The 17,145-nt window shown below is 50.0% G+C and overlaps 1 protein-coding gene across 1 annotated transcript in view; it reads right to left on the reverse strand.

Annotated features, from left to right (window-relative positions):
* The window catches only part of cmtm8b (CKLF-like MARVEL transmembrane domain containing 8b), a 78,327-nt gene that overhangs the window by 12,246 nt on the left and 48,936 nt on the right, over positions 1-17,145 (reverse strand). Inside the window, exon 2 of the mRNA XM_038797893.1 lies at positions 11,032-11,205. Coding sequence (XP_038653821.1) covers positions 11,032-11,205 — 174 coding nt within the window. The remainder of the gene's footprint in view (positions 1-11,031; positions 11,206-17,145) is intronic.

Consider the following 17,145-nt stretch of genomic DNA (forward strand, 5'->3'; position numbering starts at 1 on the left):
TGGATCAAGACCTTCAGAGCACCCTACATGCTCTCATCCCACGTACTCCCCACGTTGGAGATCTCTACTGTCTCCCAAAAATACACAAAGCCAACACACCAGGTCGTCTTATTGTATCAGGCAATGGGACCCTGTGTGAGACCCTCTCTGGCTACATCGATAGCATCTTGAAATCCATCGCACAAGGAACGCCCAGCTTCTGTCGTGATACGACGGACTTCTTACAGAAACTCAGCACCCATGGACCAGTTGAACCAGGAACATTCATAGAACATAGAACAGTACAGCACAGAACAGGCCCTTCGGCCCTCGATGTTGTGCCGAGCAATGATCACCCTACTTAAACCCACATACCCGTAACCCAACAATCCCCCCATTAACCTTACACTACGGGCAATTTAGCATGGCCAATCCACCTAACCCGCACATCTTTGGACTGTGGGAGGAAACCGGAGCACCCGGAGGAAACCCACGCACACACGGGGAGGACGTGCAGACTCCACACAGACAGTGACCCAGCCGGGAATCGAACCTGGGACCCTGGAGCTGTGAAGCATTGATGCTAACCACCATGCTACCGTGAGGCCTAAATTCCTCGTCACAATGCCAGTCTTGGCACTCTACACCAGCATTCCCCATGGTGACGGCATTTTGCTGTGGCACGTTGGAACTGTCAATCGATGAGTCGAGCGCCATATCCAGTTCGTACGAGAGCATCTTTCAGCATCTGTAGGTGTCTGTTACGCTCCTCCTCGTCTGAGCAGATCCTGGGCTTATCCATAGGGGATGGCTTCTTTAATGTGTTTAGGGTGGAAGCTGGAGAAGTGGGAGCATCGTGAGCTAATCTGTGGGCTTGCAGTAAAGCGAAGTGCTGAGGTGACCGTCCTTGATGGAGATGAGTGTGTCCAAGAATGCAACTGAGTACTCAGTACTCAACACCGAAAACTGCCAATCTCCAGAAGCAATTCTGCAAATCATCCGCTTCATTCTGGATCACAATGTCTTCACCTTTGACAACAAGTTCTTCATCCAAACACACGGAACAGCCATGGGGACCAAATTCGCATCTCAATATGCCAACATCTTCATGCACAAGTTTGAACAAGACCTCCTCACCGCACAGGACCTTCAACCAACGTTATACACCAGATACATCGATGACATTTTTTTCCTTTGGACCCACGGCGAAGAATCACTGAAACGACTACACGATGACATCAATAAGTTCCATCCCACCATCAGACTCACCATTGGCTACTCTCCAGAATTGGTTGCATTCTTGGACACACTCATCTACATCAAGGACAGTCACCTCAGCACTTTGCTTTACCGCAAGCCCACAGATAACCTCACGATGCTCCACTTCTCCAGCTTCCAACCGAAACACATTAAAGAAGCCATCCCCTATGGATAAGCCCTCCATATTCACAGGATCTGCTCAGACGAGGAGAAGCGTAACATACATATACAGATGCTGAAAGATGCCCTCGTACAAACTGGATATGGCGCTCGATTCATCGATCGACAGTTCCAACGTGCCACAGCAAAAAAAACCGCACCGACCACCTCAGAAGATAAACACGGGACACAACCGACAGAGTACCCTTCATTGTCCAGTACTTCCCCGGAGCGGAGAAACTACGACATCTTCTTTGCAGCCTTCAACAAACCATTGTTTGCAGCAAACTAACCAGTCTTCAGAACAGCAACCACGACACCACACAACCCTGCCATGGAAATCTCTGCAAGACGTGTCAGATTATCGACATGGGTACCACCATTACACGTGAGAACACCACCTACCAGGTGCGTGGTACATACTCGTGTGACTCGGCCAACATTGTCTACCTCGTTCGCTGCAGGAAAGATGTCCCGAAGCGTGGTACATTGGCGAGACCATGCAGACGCTTCGACAACGGATGAACGGACATCCCATGACAATCGCCAGGCAGGAATGTTCCCTTCCAGTCGGGGAACACTTCAGCAGTCAAGGGCATTCAGCCTCTGATCTTCGGGTAAGCTTTCTCCAAGGTGGCCTTGAGGACGCGCGACAACGCAGAATCACCGAGCAGAAACATACAGCCACGTTCCGCACACATGAGTATGGCCTCAACCGGGACCTTGGATTCATGTCGCATTACATTCACCCCCCCCCCCCCACCCCCCCAACCATCTGGCCTGGGCTTGCAAAGTCCTACCAACTGTGCTGGCTTCAGACAATTTACCCCTCTTTAACCTGTGATTATCCCTCTCTCCAGTTGCTCCGTCTGGACCTGTAGACTTTTTTTTTGAAATAATTTTTATTGAAAATTTTTGAATTTTTACAACAATAACGCACCATAGTAAAATACCAAAAATAACAATAATATTAGCAATCATATACATTCGCCCCACCTCCATGAACAACACAGCATTTTAACAACATAAATTAACACAATATAAAGTTACAGAATAGAAACTACAATAAGAAACACCCCCCTTCCCCGGGTTGCTGCTGCTATTGACCCAGTTACCTATCTCTGAGCCAGGAAGTCCAGAAAAGGCTGCCACCGTTTATAGAGCCCTTGTATTGATCCTCTCAGGGCAAATTTGACCCTTTCCAATTTTATAAATCCCGCCATGTCACTGATCCAGGTCTCCACACTTGGGGGCCTCGCATCCTTCCACTGTAGCAGGATCCTTCGTCGGGCTACTAGGGACGCAAAGGCCAGGACACCGGCCTCTTTCGCCTCCTGCACTCCCGGCTCTACCGCAACTCCAAAAATCGCAAGTCCACACCCTGGATCCAACCACCCTCGACACCGTCCCCGCCACTCCCCTCCAGAATTCTTCCAGTGCTGGGCATGCCCAGAACATATGGGCGTGGTTCGCTGGACTCCCCGAACATCTGGTGCACCTGTCCTCACCCCAAAGAACCTACTCATCCTAGTCCCGGACATGTGGGCCCGGTGCAGCACCTTAAATTGGATGAGACTAAGCCTCGCACATGAGGAGGAAGAGTTGACTCTCTCCAAGGCATCCGCCCAAGTCCCGTCCTCTATCTGCTCCCCGAGTTCCTCCTCCCATTTAGCCTTCAGCTCCTCCACTGACGACTCATCCACCTCCTGCATTACCTTATAGATGTGAGACACCTTCCCCTCTCCGACCCACACCCCCGAAAGCACTCTGTCCATCATCCCCCGCGAGGGCAGCAGAGGGAATCCCTCTACCTGTCGCCTGGCAAACGCCTTTACCTGCAAGTATCTGAACATGTTCACTTGGGGAAGCCCAAATTTATTTTCCAGTTCCCCCAGGCCCGCAAACCTCCCGCCAATAAACATGTCCCTCAATTTACTGATGCCCGCCCTTTGCCACCCCCTAAATCCCCCATCTTTGTTCCACGGGATGAACCGATGATTGCCACCCAATGGAGCCTCCATCAAGCCCCCTGTTTCCCCCCGATGCCGTCTCCACTGTCCCCAGATTCTTAGGGTCGCCGCCACTACCGGGCTCGTGGTAAACCTCTTAGGGGAGAGCGGCAACGGCGCCGTTACCATGGCACCCAGGCTCGTACCTCTACATGACGCCATCTCCATTCTTTTCCACGCCGCCCCTCCCCCCTCCATCACCCATTTACGCACCATTGACACATTGGCCACCCAATAGTACCCCAGAAGATTGGGCAGCGCCAGCCCGCCTCTATCCCTCCCTCGCTCCAGGAACACCCTCTTCACTCTCGGAGTCCCATGTGCCCACACAAATCTCAAAATACTGCTAGTCACTCTCCTAAAGAAGGCCCTGGGGATAAAGATGGGTAGGCACTGAAAGAGGAACAAGAACCTCGGAAGCACCGTCATTTTGACGGACTGTACCCTCCCCGCCAACGACAATGGCAGCATGTCCCACCTCTTGAACTCCTCCTCCATCTGATCTACAAGTCTGGTGAAATTATGTTTGTGAAGAGTCCCCCAGTCCCTGGCCACCTGCACCCCCAGGTACCTAAAGCTCTCCCCTGCCCGCCTAAGCGGGAGCCTACCAATTCCTTCCTCCTGGTCTCCAGGGTGCACCACAAACACCTCACACTTGCCTAAATTTAATTTATAACCTGAAAAGGTCCCAAACCCAGCTAGCAGCTCCATCACCCCCGGCATCCCTCCCACCGGGTCCGCCACATACAGTAACAGGTCACCGGCATACAACGACACCCTATGTTCCTCCCCACCTCGCACCAAGCCTCTCCACCTCTCTGAATCCCTCAACGCCATCGCCAGCGCCTCGATTGCCAGTGCAAACAACAAGGGGGACAGGGGGAAACCCTGCCTGGTCCCTCGGTAAAGCCGGAAGTACTCCAACCTCCTCCCATTCGTGGCCACGCACGCCATCGGGGCCTCATATAGCAGCCTTACCCATCTAATGAACCCTTCACCAAATCCAAACCTCCCCAACACCTCCCATAAGTACCCCCACTCCACTCTATCGAAGGCCTTCTCCGCATCCAGCGCCACCACTATCTCTGCCTCCCTCTCAATCGCCGGCATCATGATGACATTCAACAATCTCCGCACATTCGTGTTCAGCTGCCTTCCCTTCACAAAACCTGTCTGGTCCTCGTGCACAACCCCTGGCACACAGTCCTCTATCCTGGTGGCCAGGATTTTTGCCAGCACCTTAGCATCCACATTGAGGAGAGATATGGGCCTGTATGAACCACTCTGCTGGGGGTCCTTGTCCCTCTTTAAAATTAACGAGATCAGCGCCCGCGACATCGTCGGGAGCAAAGTCCCCCCTTCCCACGCTTCATTGAGTGTCCGCACCAGCAAGGGGCCCACTAGGTCCACAAACTTTTTATAAAATTCCACCGGGAACCCATCCGGCCCCGGTGCCTTCCCTGACTACATCTGCCCGATCCCCTTAACTAGCTCCTCCAGCTCAATCGGCGCACCCAACCCCTCCACCTTCTCCTCCTGCACCTTCGGGAAAGAAAGCCCGTCGAGGAACCTCTCCATTCCCCTCCTCTCCCCCGTTGGCTCCAACCGGTACAGTTCCCCGTAAAAGTCCTTGAAGACCTCATTCACCTCTACCCCCTTCCGCACCATATTCCCACTCTTGTCTCTCACTCCAGCAATTTCCTTAGCCGCATCCCGCTTGCGGAGCTGATGAGCCAGCATCCTACTCGCCTTTTCACCATGTTCGTACACTGCCCCTTATGCCTTCCTCCACTGTGCCTCCGCCTTTCTAGTGGTCAGCAAATCAAATTTAGCCTGCAGGCTGCGCCTCTCCCCCAACAGTCCCTCCTCTGGTGCCTCTGCATACCTCCTGTCTACCTCCAGCATCTTTCCCACCAGTCTATCCCTCTCACTCCTCTCGCTCCTCTCCCTGTGTGCCCGGATGGATATCAGCTCCCCACGAATCACTACCTTCAGGGCTTCCCAGACCATCCCAACCTGAACCTCCCCCGTATCATTCACCTTGAGGTACCCCTCAATACTAGCCCGGACCCTCCTACACACCTCCTCCTCCGCCAACAACCCCACATCCAACCGCCACAACGGGCGCTGGTCCCGCACCTCCCCATCTCCAACTCTATCCAATGCGGAGCGTGGTCGGAGATTGCAATGGCCGAATACTCGGCCTCCTCCACTCTCAGAATCAGTCCCCTACTCACCACGAAGAAGTCTATCCGAGAGTAGACCCTATGTACGTGGGAGAAGAAAGAGTACTCGCGTGCCCTCGGCCTCACAAACCTCCATGGATCCACCCCATCCATCTGGTCCATAAACCCTCTCAGTACCTTGGCCGCCACCGGCCTCCTACCCGTCCTAGAGCTGGACCGATCCAGTGAAGGATCCAACACCGTATTGAAGTCCCCCCCCCATGATCAGACCTCCCGCCTCCAGATCCGGGACCCGTCCCAACATACGCCTCATAAAGCCCGCATCGTCCCAATTTGGGGCATACACACTAGCAAGTACCACCTTCTCTCCTTGTAGCCTGCCCCTAACCATAACATACCTACCCCCCTTATCCACCACCACCTCCGATGCCTCAAACAACACATTTTTCCCCACCAGAATCGCCACTCCCCGGTTCTTCACATCCAACCCAGAGTGGAAAACCTGCCCCACCCATCCCTTCCTCAGGCGGACCTGGTCCGCCACCTTCAGGTGGGTCTCCTGAAGCATTGCCACATCTGCCTTCAGCCCCTTCAGATGAGCAAGTACCCTTGACCGCTTCACCGGCCCATTCAATCCTCTCGCATTCCAGGTGACCAACCGGATCAGAGGGCGTCCCGCCCCCCTCCCCCGTCGGCTAGCCATAGCCCGTCGACTGCCCGCCCCAGGCCAGCACCCCCTGCCCGACCCAGTCCCCACAGTGACAACACCTCACCTCTGTCCCCCCAGCCCCCACCAGCTCCTTCCTGACCCTACCAGCAGCAACCCGGTATTTTCTCTTACCCCCCCCCCCCCTTCCCCCCAGGCTAGGAACCCTCCCAGCCGCGAACCATCCTCCATTGTACTTCCGTGGGTCAGCTAACTTCTGCTGACCCCGGGAACTCCCGCCAATAACCCAACCCCTCCCAAAGTGGGTACATCCCCCAATCTATCCCTCCTCCAGGCACCGCTCCAGCGCGGGGGAGAACCAGTTAAGGCCCCGCCTCCCCCCGTCATCGTCTCCGCCCCCCAGCCCCGCAGCGCGGGAAACCAGAGGAACGCCCGCGTTTTCGCACTGCCCCACCACACCCTTCTGACGCAGCTCCCAAATACCAGCCCCACTCCATACCCCCACTCCGGCATAGAATACAACAAACCCCCCCAACCCTCCCCGCAAGATACAAAACTCAAACAATGCCCCACAGCAAAAAAAACATAAGAGAACAACACCCCCATAAATAACCATATCAAAATTGCAAAAGTACAAAAAAACAAAAAAAGAACACAGCAACAGCAGAAACCAGCAATAAAGCATTACAACCGACCCCGCAACCCCCAACCCCTAGTTCAAGTCCAGTTTCTCCGTCTGCACGAAGGCCCACGCCTCCTCCGGGGAATCGAAATAATAATGCTGGTCCGAATAAGTTACCCACAGTCGCGCGGGCTGCAACATTCCGAACTTTATCTTTTTCCTGTAAAGCACCTCTTTCGTCCGATTAAATCCAGACCGCCGCTTAGCCACCTCCGCACTCCAATCCTGGTAGATCCGTACTACCCCATTCTCCCAATTGCTGCTCTTCACCTTCTTGGCCCAGCGCAGCACACACTCCCGATCACTGATCCGGTGGAACCTCACCAGCACCGCACGCGGGGGTTCATTCTCCTTAGGCCTCCTGGCCAGTACCCTGTGGGTTCCCTCCAGCTCCAAGGGCAGATGGAAAGACCCGGCCCCCACTAGCGAGTTCAGCATTGTAACCACGTAGGTTGTCAGGTCCGACCCCTCCAGCCCCTCCGCAAGGCCCAGGATCCGCAGGTTTTTCCGCCTTATGCGGTGATCAAGCTCCTCGAAGCGTTCCTGCCACTTCTTGTGGAGTGCCTCGTGCCCCTCCACCTTACTCACGAGGACCACGGCCTCCTCCTCTCGTTCAGTGGCCTGCGTCTGCAACTCCTTGATGGCAGCGCCCTGGGTCGTCTGAATCTCCGACAGCCTTCTGTTCGTTTCCTGCAGAGAGCTCAGTACCTCAGCCTTGACGTCTGTAAAGCAGTGCAGGAGAGCAGCTTGTTGCTCCTGGGCCCACTGCTTCCACTCCTCTGGAGCTCCGCCGGCCGCCATCTTGGATTCCTTCCCCCGTTTTTTCTGGGGAGCTGCTGCCGTTTTTTCCCCCTTTCCACTCCGAGTTCGAGTCATGGACTGCGGGGAAAGTCGATCAGCCCACCTTCTCCCACCCGGAGACGTCGAAAAATTTCCGTTTTGGGCTCTAAAAAGAGCCGAAAAGTCCGTTTAAAACGGGAGCTCCCAAATGTGTGGCTTCCTACGTCATCGCCGCCACCGGAAGTCCTGGACCTGTAGACTTAATTACCTGCAAAGACTCACATTCAAAGTATCGTCTTGCATCTTTGATTTTGTCTATATAAATGCTTCTGGATCCCACCTCTCCATTCACCTGAGGAAGGAGCAGTACTCCAAAAGCTAGTGATTTGAAACAAACCTGTTGGACTTTAACCTGGTGTTGTAAGACTTTTTACTGTACTTGTGATGTGTCACTGCCTTTAGCACTGAGCAGGCTTGGCTTGCTCTTATACTGGTGCCTCAAGTGCCCATTCCTATGGCATGAATAGCATTCTGCTTCTTTAAATCTGCAAGGTCCTTGGGAGTGATTACCCAGCAGAAGTAACACCACTCTTCGATACTTGGTATTGCATTCACTCTCCTAAATCTTCTGACTCTGCTGCAAAATTTGCTTCCCTTTTAAAACTAGTGTCTTTACTTTTGGTGCCCTTGCTGACTGCAGCTTCCCGCCCTAACTGATGAACCGTGTCGCCATTTTGTGCGCTCTAAAATTCCTGTACACTCTTCTCAGTGCTCCCCACCTCCAGTGCTATTTCCAGCACCTATTTAAAATTGACATCTGGCTCCGCTAACAGCTTTCTCTGGGTGGTCTCGTTATTGACTCCACAAACGAAGCGACCTCTCAGCGTATCGTTCAGGGTGCCCCGAAACCGCAGTGCTCTGCTATTTTGTCTTAGATTCGTAATGTAGGTTGCAATGGTCTCTCATGGGGCTCTCCTCATGGAATTAAACTTAAAATGCTGCAGGATGACTGAGGGATTTGGATGATAGTGTGTTTCAGCGGATAAATGTTAAAGTCTGCTTTTGGGTGCGTTTAGTAGCGTGTTTCTCGGTGACTGCAGTGCAGAGAAACAATCACTATTCAAAGGCACTTTGCTGTTTTCTTCGGCCTCGGGGGTTTCTCCCCACTGAGGCCGCACTCAGAGGGATTTCCTGCTGGTGAGCTGATCGCAAATCGGGGCGCCATTTTGATCGGCAGCCCCGATCTCTCCCCCCCCCCCCCCCCCCCCCACACACCCTCCCATTATCAACCACCTCCACTCTAATAATTGCCCACTCTAAATTTAAAAAAAGAAAAAGATTTATTACATTACAATGGGTCACTCTACATTTGCCAGTAGATAGGACAATCATATTTTGTGAACCTGAAAATGTTAAATGTTCACATTGCTCTGGGCAGCTGTCAAACTGTAAATCAGTTTGCAATGTAGGCGTATTCCCTACTTTGAATAGATTATAATTGAAGAACATCATGCAGGCAGTGGCCCATGCACTATCTGCCTCTAGGGAAATCGAAAGAAGTCTACATATTACATGAATGAATTTCTACTACCCATCCCCAAACGGAATATAGTATTGTTCACTACTACAACCTCTTATTTTTGCGTTCTGCATGTTTTCAATCCCTCTGCACAGTCCATTGCACCAAGGAACTAAAATGCAATTCAAGGCCACTGTCGTTAAGTCACAGTCACTGCCCAGCACATACTTTAAGCACTATATGTATATAACAATTCCAGCAAATCAGGGGTTCTATACATGAAGGAGGACTGCTTTCCACTGCAAATGGCTGCACACCTCTCTACAGCAAGTCTGTGTCCTGAACTATCTGGCACAGCTGCAAGGGACCACAGTCCAAACACTTCCCACCATCTCCAGCCTCTCTGATGTTGCAGAGCGAGACAAAGAAACTTAGCGGTGGTGATCTCTCTGAGGTCTTTAAAAGAATAAATGGATTCAGTGATTAGGTGAGAGAAACAATTTCCCCTAATCGGAGCCAGTTTAAAATTACAGTTAAGCCATTCAGTAACAAAATCAGGAAGTATCTTTTCAACCAAGGGAGAACTCTATTACCACAAAAAGCTGCTGAGTCTCGCTCAACCGGAAATTTCAAAACCGCGACCCAGAGATTTGGCCAGGTAAATATGGATCAAAAGGCAAACAAATAGAGTTGGGTTAGAGATCAGTCATGATCTAATAGGGTCACAGAAGGGCTGAATGGCCTACTCCTTCTCTTATGTTCAAATGAGCTGCCTTTGGATATACTGAAGATTCATGCTTTTTAAAAAATAATTTTAAGTGCCCAATTCATTTTTTTTTTATTAAGGGGCAATTTTACCGTGGCCAATTCACGCAACCTGCACATCTTTGGGTTGTGGGGGAGAGACACACAATTCCCCTGTGTTGGCAGGCTCTGGGTAGGGTGATACCCTGGCACCCCTGATGCCATCCAGGCACTGTGGCAATACCAGCATGGCACCCTAGTGGCACTGCCAGGTTGGCAGGGGCACTGTGAGGCTGGCAATGCCAAGGTGCCCCGGTAGAATTTTGCCTACGCCAGGGATCAGTCCTGGGGACATGCCCTTATGACGTGGAGTGTGGGGGGCTCAAAGACCCCCTCATTGGTAAGTTGGGTGGTTGGGAGGGTCCGGAGGCCATGGTGGGTGGGTTCAAGATCAGGATGCCATTTAAAAATGGCCCACCGATCTTTTCCTGCACTGGCGAGCGGGGCTTGTCCTACTCTGGAGAGATGCATATGTACATGTCAAGGCAGGATCAGCAGTAATATTCCGCAGAAAGTAGTCGAGGCCAAAACATCGTGGGCAGGATTCTCTGGTGTGGCACACTCCCGCCAGCCGGCCAATGGTGTTTCCCATTGTGGGCTGCCTCACGCCGTTGGGAAATTGCCGGGCATGGGTCCGCTTCCGACGCAACGGAGAATCCAGCCCCATATATTTTCAAGATGGAGCTCAATATAGGGAACAAAGGATTTGGGGGGGGGGGGAGGCTGGAACTGGTTATGGAGTCGAATGATCAGAGATGATCAGAATGAATTTTGGAGCAGGCTCGAGGGGCCAAATGGCCTTCTGCTGCTCCTATTATCTATGATTCTATGTTTCTGTTTCTCAGCTCATCTGGCAAGGCTAACATACAGGAGAGGAACCATTCTCCCAACATGAATTAGGAACCACACAACAGCAGGTCAGGTATTCAGGGGAATCAATTTGAAGGAATTAGAAAAAGCAAATGGCAAGCCAGAAGGCTACTCACCACTGTGGTCCAGGGTACCTGAGGAATCTTAGTGTAGGCCATGGTGATGTAGAAGATCAAAAAGAAGACCGTGAGAACCCAGTAAAAGACTGCCACAAACATTACCCAGCCAAAGGCAGGGACGGAGAAATATTCTGTACTCGCTATCAATATCCACACCAACAGCCCAAGTATCTGAAAAAAGAAGTTTTCAGTGTAAGAGTTTCACAAGATACCAACCCTTCGTTCACTTTCCATAATACCCACGTATGGATTAAATGGGAAATGAGCTGGGCTCAATTCACTGCATTGAGGCTGCTTAAAAAAAATATGGACACATAAATTTTGCATTTTTATTAAACAAGCACACAGTAGTGACGCAAATCACCAAAACATATTGGTTGCAGCCATGTTACATTATTGCAGCATCCCTTCTCAAATCATCAACATCTTTGGTCACCTTTTACATGAAAATATTCCATTGCAAGTGTCAACTCAGCCTTGTTGCTAGATAAAGAACCACATTGAAAAGGACATCAGGGAAAATGCACAGTTTGTAAAGTTAATTGAAATATTAATGTACAAGCTCCTGAATGTTATTTATTAGTCAAACGACAGTTACATAAAAGGAATAGAAACAAAACATACTGCAAATACCGGAAACCAAACTAAAAATAGGGAATGCATGTCTTTTAGGACTGATGATGAGTATGCATCACCAATGTTAATCTGACTTTTTTCACGAGAGGCCAACAGAAATATTGAGTATTCCAGCGATTTCTTTTTATTTTAGATTTCCAGCATTTGGAGTTTGTTTCTTTATATTAAAAAGAGAACAAACGCATTTAATATTCAGTATAGCCACAGACAACTGAGAAATGTTAAAAATGACATATTATCATCGGTTAAAGCAGTCCCTTATGCAAATGTGTGCACTCAAAATATTATTGTTACTAGTGACTAAAGCTGCACTCTTCGTGCAGTCTGGGTCTCAGGGGAGCAAGGGAACTGAGCCACTCTTTCCCCATTGAGATTTGTAATGTGCAGCTGGCCTTCCTGTCAACCAATTGCCTTGTCGGTGGTCAGCAGCATGTTCCCTTATGGTTACACGGGAAACCTATGAGACATGTGTTTACTGGCCCCTGTAAGAGGCTGTCGGCAGCTGACACGGTCCAGTGAAAATCTACTATTCCTTGCCCAGTGCTGATCTATAAAAAAAAAATCTGGCAGGTTGATGTGGCTACCAGCTCTGAAAGATCTCCACAATGGGAGCCAGTGGCTGAAGAACATTGTCGAAGGATCTTTTCCAAACCAAGAGGCCATATAAAGGCACCTCTGTAAGAAGTTAAAGCTCTTGTCACTGTGAAGTAGAACACTCCTTTCTCCCCATCCCTGACACCACACTCTCTTTGAAACATTCATCCATTCGTTCTAAAGTTCTAGGATCTCCCAGTTGGTTGTTCTTTATGTGGCAGCGTAGGCAGCATATTCCTATTGGAGATCATCAGTTAATCTGCAAATGGAATAGATTTAGGACAGCAAGGATATTTGCAAGGGTAAGTATTACTGAGACATTAAACATTTAAATAAACTGTACATGCAGGAATCATAAGTACAACTACTGGCCACTGGGTCATATTGCAGTAAGCCAAATATTAATGTTTCAATAGCTACTTGTCTTTGCCTGTGTTCTGATTTTAATATTTTAATTCAGTTAATCTTCCTCATACAGATATAGTACATACTCAGGGGCATATAAAGAGATATTAGGTCAGATGATAACATTCTTGGTCAAAGAAGTAGTTTTTTTAATGTTAGCACAGTTGCTTCACAACTCCAGGGTCCCATGTTCAATTCCCGGCTGGGTCACTGTCTGTGCGGAGTTTGCATGTTCTCCCCATGTCTGTGTGAGTTTCCTTCGGGTGCTCCGGTTTCCTCCCACAGTCCAAAGATGTGCAGGTTAGGTGGATTGGCCATGATAAATTGCCCTTAGTGTCCAAAAAATGTTAAGTGGGGGTTACTGGGTTACGGGGATAGGGTAGATACGTGGGGTTCAGTAGGGTGCTCTTTGTAGGGGCCGGTGCAGACTCGATGGGCCGAATGGCCTCCTTCTGCACTGTAAGTTCTATGATTCTAGTGTCTTACAGGAGAAAAGCAAGGTTGGGTGGGAGGAGAGAACTACTTTTTCTACAAGAATTCCACAAGCAAAAAATGCTCTAAATATGAACTGATAAACTTGTTGCATTCCTCCATGTGCTGTACTATTCTTCCTATATACATTGCTGGAGTTAAATGATTCTCCTCTCCACTGATAAGGTATTCCACTTACATTCTGAAGAGCACCACCCTGTGGCTACAACTCTACATTACAATAATGTAAGAGCTCAAGAGCCTCACCCAGTGAAAATAATCTAGTTTTACAATAATAGCATGAAATCTACCACCTTGCTTTAATTTCAGAATACTTCTCCCGGGTTTTGTGCACCAACTTTTCTCCTCTCCCCTTCAGGATCTGCGGTGAAGCTGACTCCCGATGTTAGAAGGATGAGCTACTCAAACCATTCGATAAGCAGAGGTCCCTCAGCCTCCAAGAGAGTTACTTCAAAGTGAATAATTACAGAGGTATACATGACGCCCAACGAGACACAGCAAGGAAATGGGGCAAGAAGACATAGGTTTAATATTATGAAGTAGGACTTGAGGCCAGAAATCAGAAAGTATCGCCTCATGGTAACTAGTGGCTGGGATCTGCTAATTTGAGACAAATATGTCTTTAAAATCTTCTAAATAAATCTTTTTTTATTAGTGTTACAAGTAGGCTTACATTAACACTGCAATGAAGTTCCTGTGGAAATCCCCTAGTCGCCACACTCCGGCTCCTGTTCGGGTACACAGAGGGAGAATTCAGAATGTCCAATTCACCTAACAAGAAGGTTTCGGGACTTGTGAGAGGAAACCGGATCACCCGGAGGAAATCCATGCAGACACGGGAAGAACAGGCAGACTCCACACAGACAGTGACCCAAGCTGGGAATCAAACCCAGGTCCCTGGCGCTGTGAAGCAACACTGCTAACCACTGTGCTATCGTGCCGCCATTATGTATTTCTCCATTCAAGATTCAAGTTGGATAAATCAGACCTGGGTTTGTGGGTTGATTTAATGGCTAAATGAGCAACATTAAGGTACAAGGTTTTACAGTAATACAGATGGATGTTGTCCTGTCTCTTTTGTTATTTATTTCCAATACAATCCCTTCTACCAAATTACTGAACACTTTCTTTTGATGATAACGTCTCCTGGAGAAAAGCACAAAACAATAAGATTTATACCCTGTTGTTACAAGTGGCACAGCAGATATTAAATAATGGATAATGCCACTGAATGGAACAATGGGACCCACTAATATTTTTTGTTTAGTGACCACCCATTGATGATGTTATAGGCTAACAAACTATCTGCAGTGTGACCTCTGAACCAGGGTGAACTATCCTGCAGAGCCCAGCAAGCTGGAAAAACATAAGGGGCATGACCTAATGGCCACGTTGACCCTGGGCGGAATCTGAGCAAGCTGGCTGCTCAGTTCGAGTGGCCGGAATCGGGATATGCGCCGGGCGCCATCAGTTTCCGATCTAACTGGTTCACTCCAGTTGGTGAGATCCGGATCCTGCCTTGATGTGGGGTGAACCATAATTACCATTATTGTTACCCGGATGGACCCCCTATCTATTTTTTAAAATAAATTTAGAGTACCCAATTATTTTTTCCAATTTTGGGAGGCCAATTCACCTACCCTGCACATCTTTGGGTTGTGGGGGTGGAACGCACGCAGACACGGGGAGAATGTGCAAACTCCACACAGGCAGTGACCCAGGGCTGGGATCGAACCCGGGTCCTCAGCGCCGTAGACTAACCACTGCATTACCATGCTGCCCCTGAAAGACCCCATATCCAATGGCCTCCTATGACCTAACTGAGCCCCCAGCGAGTGCTCACGCAGACGCCCTATAGCACACCTATTTAAAAACGTGAAGCTAGCACAATGACTGCTATGGGAGGTGGTGAGTAGCCATCTTCGAAACCGGGCAATCAGCCTGGGGGTCACAGGCAGGATAAGTGCCAGGGGGCCGATGTCAACTCATCCATGCAGCCCGGTGGAGATTGTTGAGCTTCTTACAGCAGTGGATGATAGTCCTCCTGTTTACACTCCCCGAGCTGTCGCTTGCTGCCCTTGCCTCCCATGCGGCACTGGCTGACCTTCCAAATCCCTCAGGGGGACAGAGTGCCCTGTCTGGATCCCCCGCGTCCAACTATCTGGTCAAGTCAGCATCTTCGAATCATGGAGCAGGTCTGCACAGTGGTATGGCTGCGTGCTGTCTGGGGTTTGCTTAGAGGGATCAGTTTAAGAGCTGCCTCCCCTCGTTAGCGAGGAAGCTGCCAGGCGCAGCTTGCAGGACAGCCAGTTCCGACATGAAGCCCATGGGGCATCATTACCGGCCCTAATTGGCATTGGATATCAGTTGCTGTCTCGCTGGGCCAGCCATCAGGAAGCACCCAGCAATTCTCGCTCGATACCGCACTTAGTGTTTCTCCAGCTAGATGGCGCCCAAGGTAAAATTTCCCTTGCAGTATTACTGGCAGCAGAGCAATAAATGCATTGGAAAAAGTCTTCCAAGTTCCGTCCAAAAATATTCTGCTCTCTTCTTTTTTGCTCCTAAACTCTCTTGCCCAGTAACTACGAGGACTTCAGATTAGTCCTGAAATTGCTCAGGATGTGACTCCATGCCCATTTGAGATTGACCGGATTGTTCTGATTTTCATGGGTATGTGGTCACTGGCACCTCATTGGCTACATGATATCCATGGAATCCTCTTACACTCCAACTTTACATCAAGAATGTGCAATGGCCTCAACTTCTTTACATTCCTGCTTCAAAAGAAAACAGCAAAAGTGTGCTCTTTAACCCCTTCTACCCTGTGTCTTGTCCATAAATATCATTCTGCCCAAATGATAACCATGAGGATAAACCCATGATTACAGGTTAGAGAAGCCAATACAAAATGTCACTCTACGTTCACAAAAATCCTACTTCATACAATTTTTAAAAACAATTTAGAGTACCCAATTATTTTTTCCAATTAAGGGGCAATTTAGAGTGGCCAATCTACCTATCCTGCACATCTTTGGGTTGTGGAGGTGAAACCCACGCAGACACGGGGAGAATGTGCAAACTCCACACAGACAGTGACCCGGGGCCGGGATTCGAACCCAGGGGATCAGCGCCATAGGCAGCAATGCTAACCACTGTGTCACCATGTTGCCCGCTACTTCACATAATTAATTTATTAAAAAAATTAGAGTGCCCAAATCATTTTTTTCCAATTTAACGTGGCCAATCCACCTACTCTGCACATCTTTGGGTTGTGGGGGTGAAACTCACGCAAACACGGGGAGAATGTGCAAACTCCACACGGACAGTGACTCAGAGCCGGGATCGAAACTGGGACCTCGGCGCCGTAAGGCAGCAGTGCTTACTTCACACAATTTACCCCTCCACATTACCCGTTAGAATATTGCAAAACAAATTCAGCAATTTGGCTCTTAAAATACTATTGCACAGCAAAGGGTGTACCCATTAACTAGCAGATTAGGGCATCCCCACATTCTCGAGTCATACTCATAATAATATAGGGCGGGATACTCCGACCCCCCACCGGGTCAGAGAATCCCCGGGGGCGGTGTGAATCCCGCACCGCCGCTCCAACGCTGGCTGCCGAATTCTCCAGCGCCGGTTTTCAGGCGGGGTGGGGATCACGCCACGCCGGTCCCCCTCACCCTGGCAAATTCTCCAGGCCCCGATGGGCCGAGCGGCCACCCGTTTTCGGCCAGCCTCGCCGGTGTGAAATAGACATGGTCCATCTCGGCGGGACCTGACTTGGAGGGTGGCTTGCGGGGTCCTCGTAAGGGTGCGGGGGGGGGGGGGGGGGGGGGGGATCCAGCCCCGAGGGAGGCACCCAATCTGTAGGCAGACCTGTGCCGTGGGGGCTCTCTTTCCCTCCGCGCCGGCCTCTGTAAGGCTCTGCCATGGCCGCCGCGGAGAAGAACCCCCCTGCCCATGCGCAGGAAACACGCCAGT

This window comes from Scyliorhinus canicula, chromosome 5 (genome assembly GCF_902713615.1).
Source record: "Scyliorhinus canicula chromosome 5, sScyCan1.1, whole genome shotgun sequence".
NCBI classification, from domain to species: domain Eukaryota; kingdom Metazoa; phylum Chordata; class Chondrichthyes; order Carcharhiniformes; family Scyliorhinidae; genus Scyliorhinus; species Scyliorhinus canicula.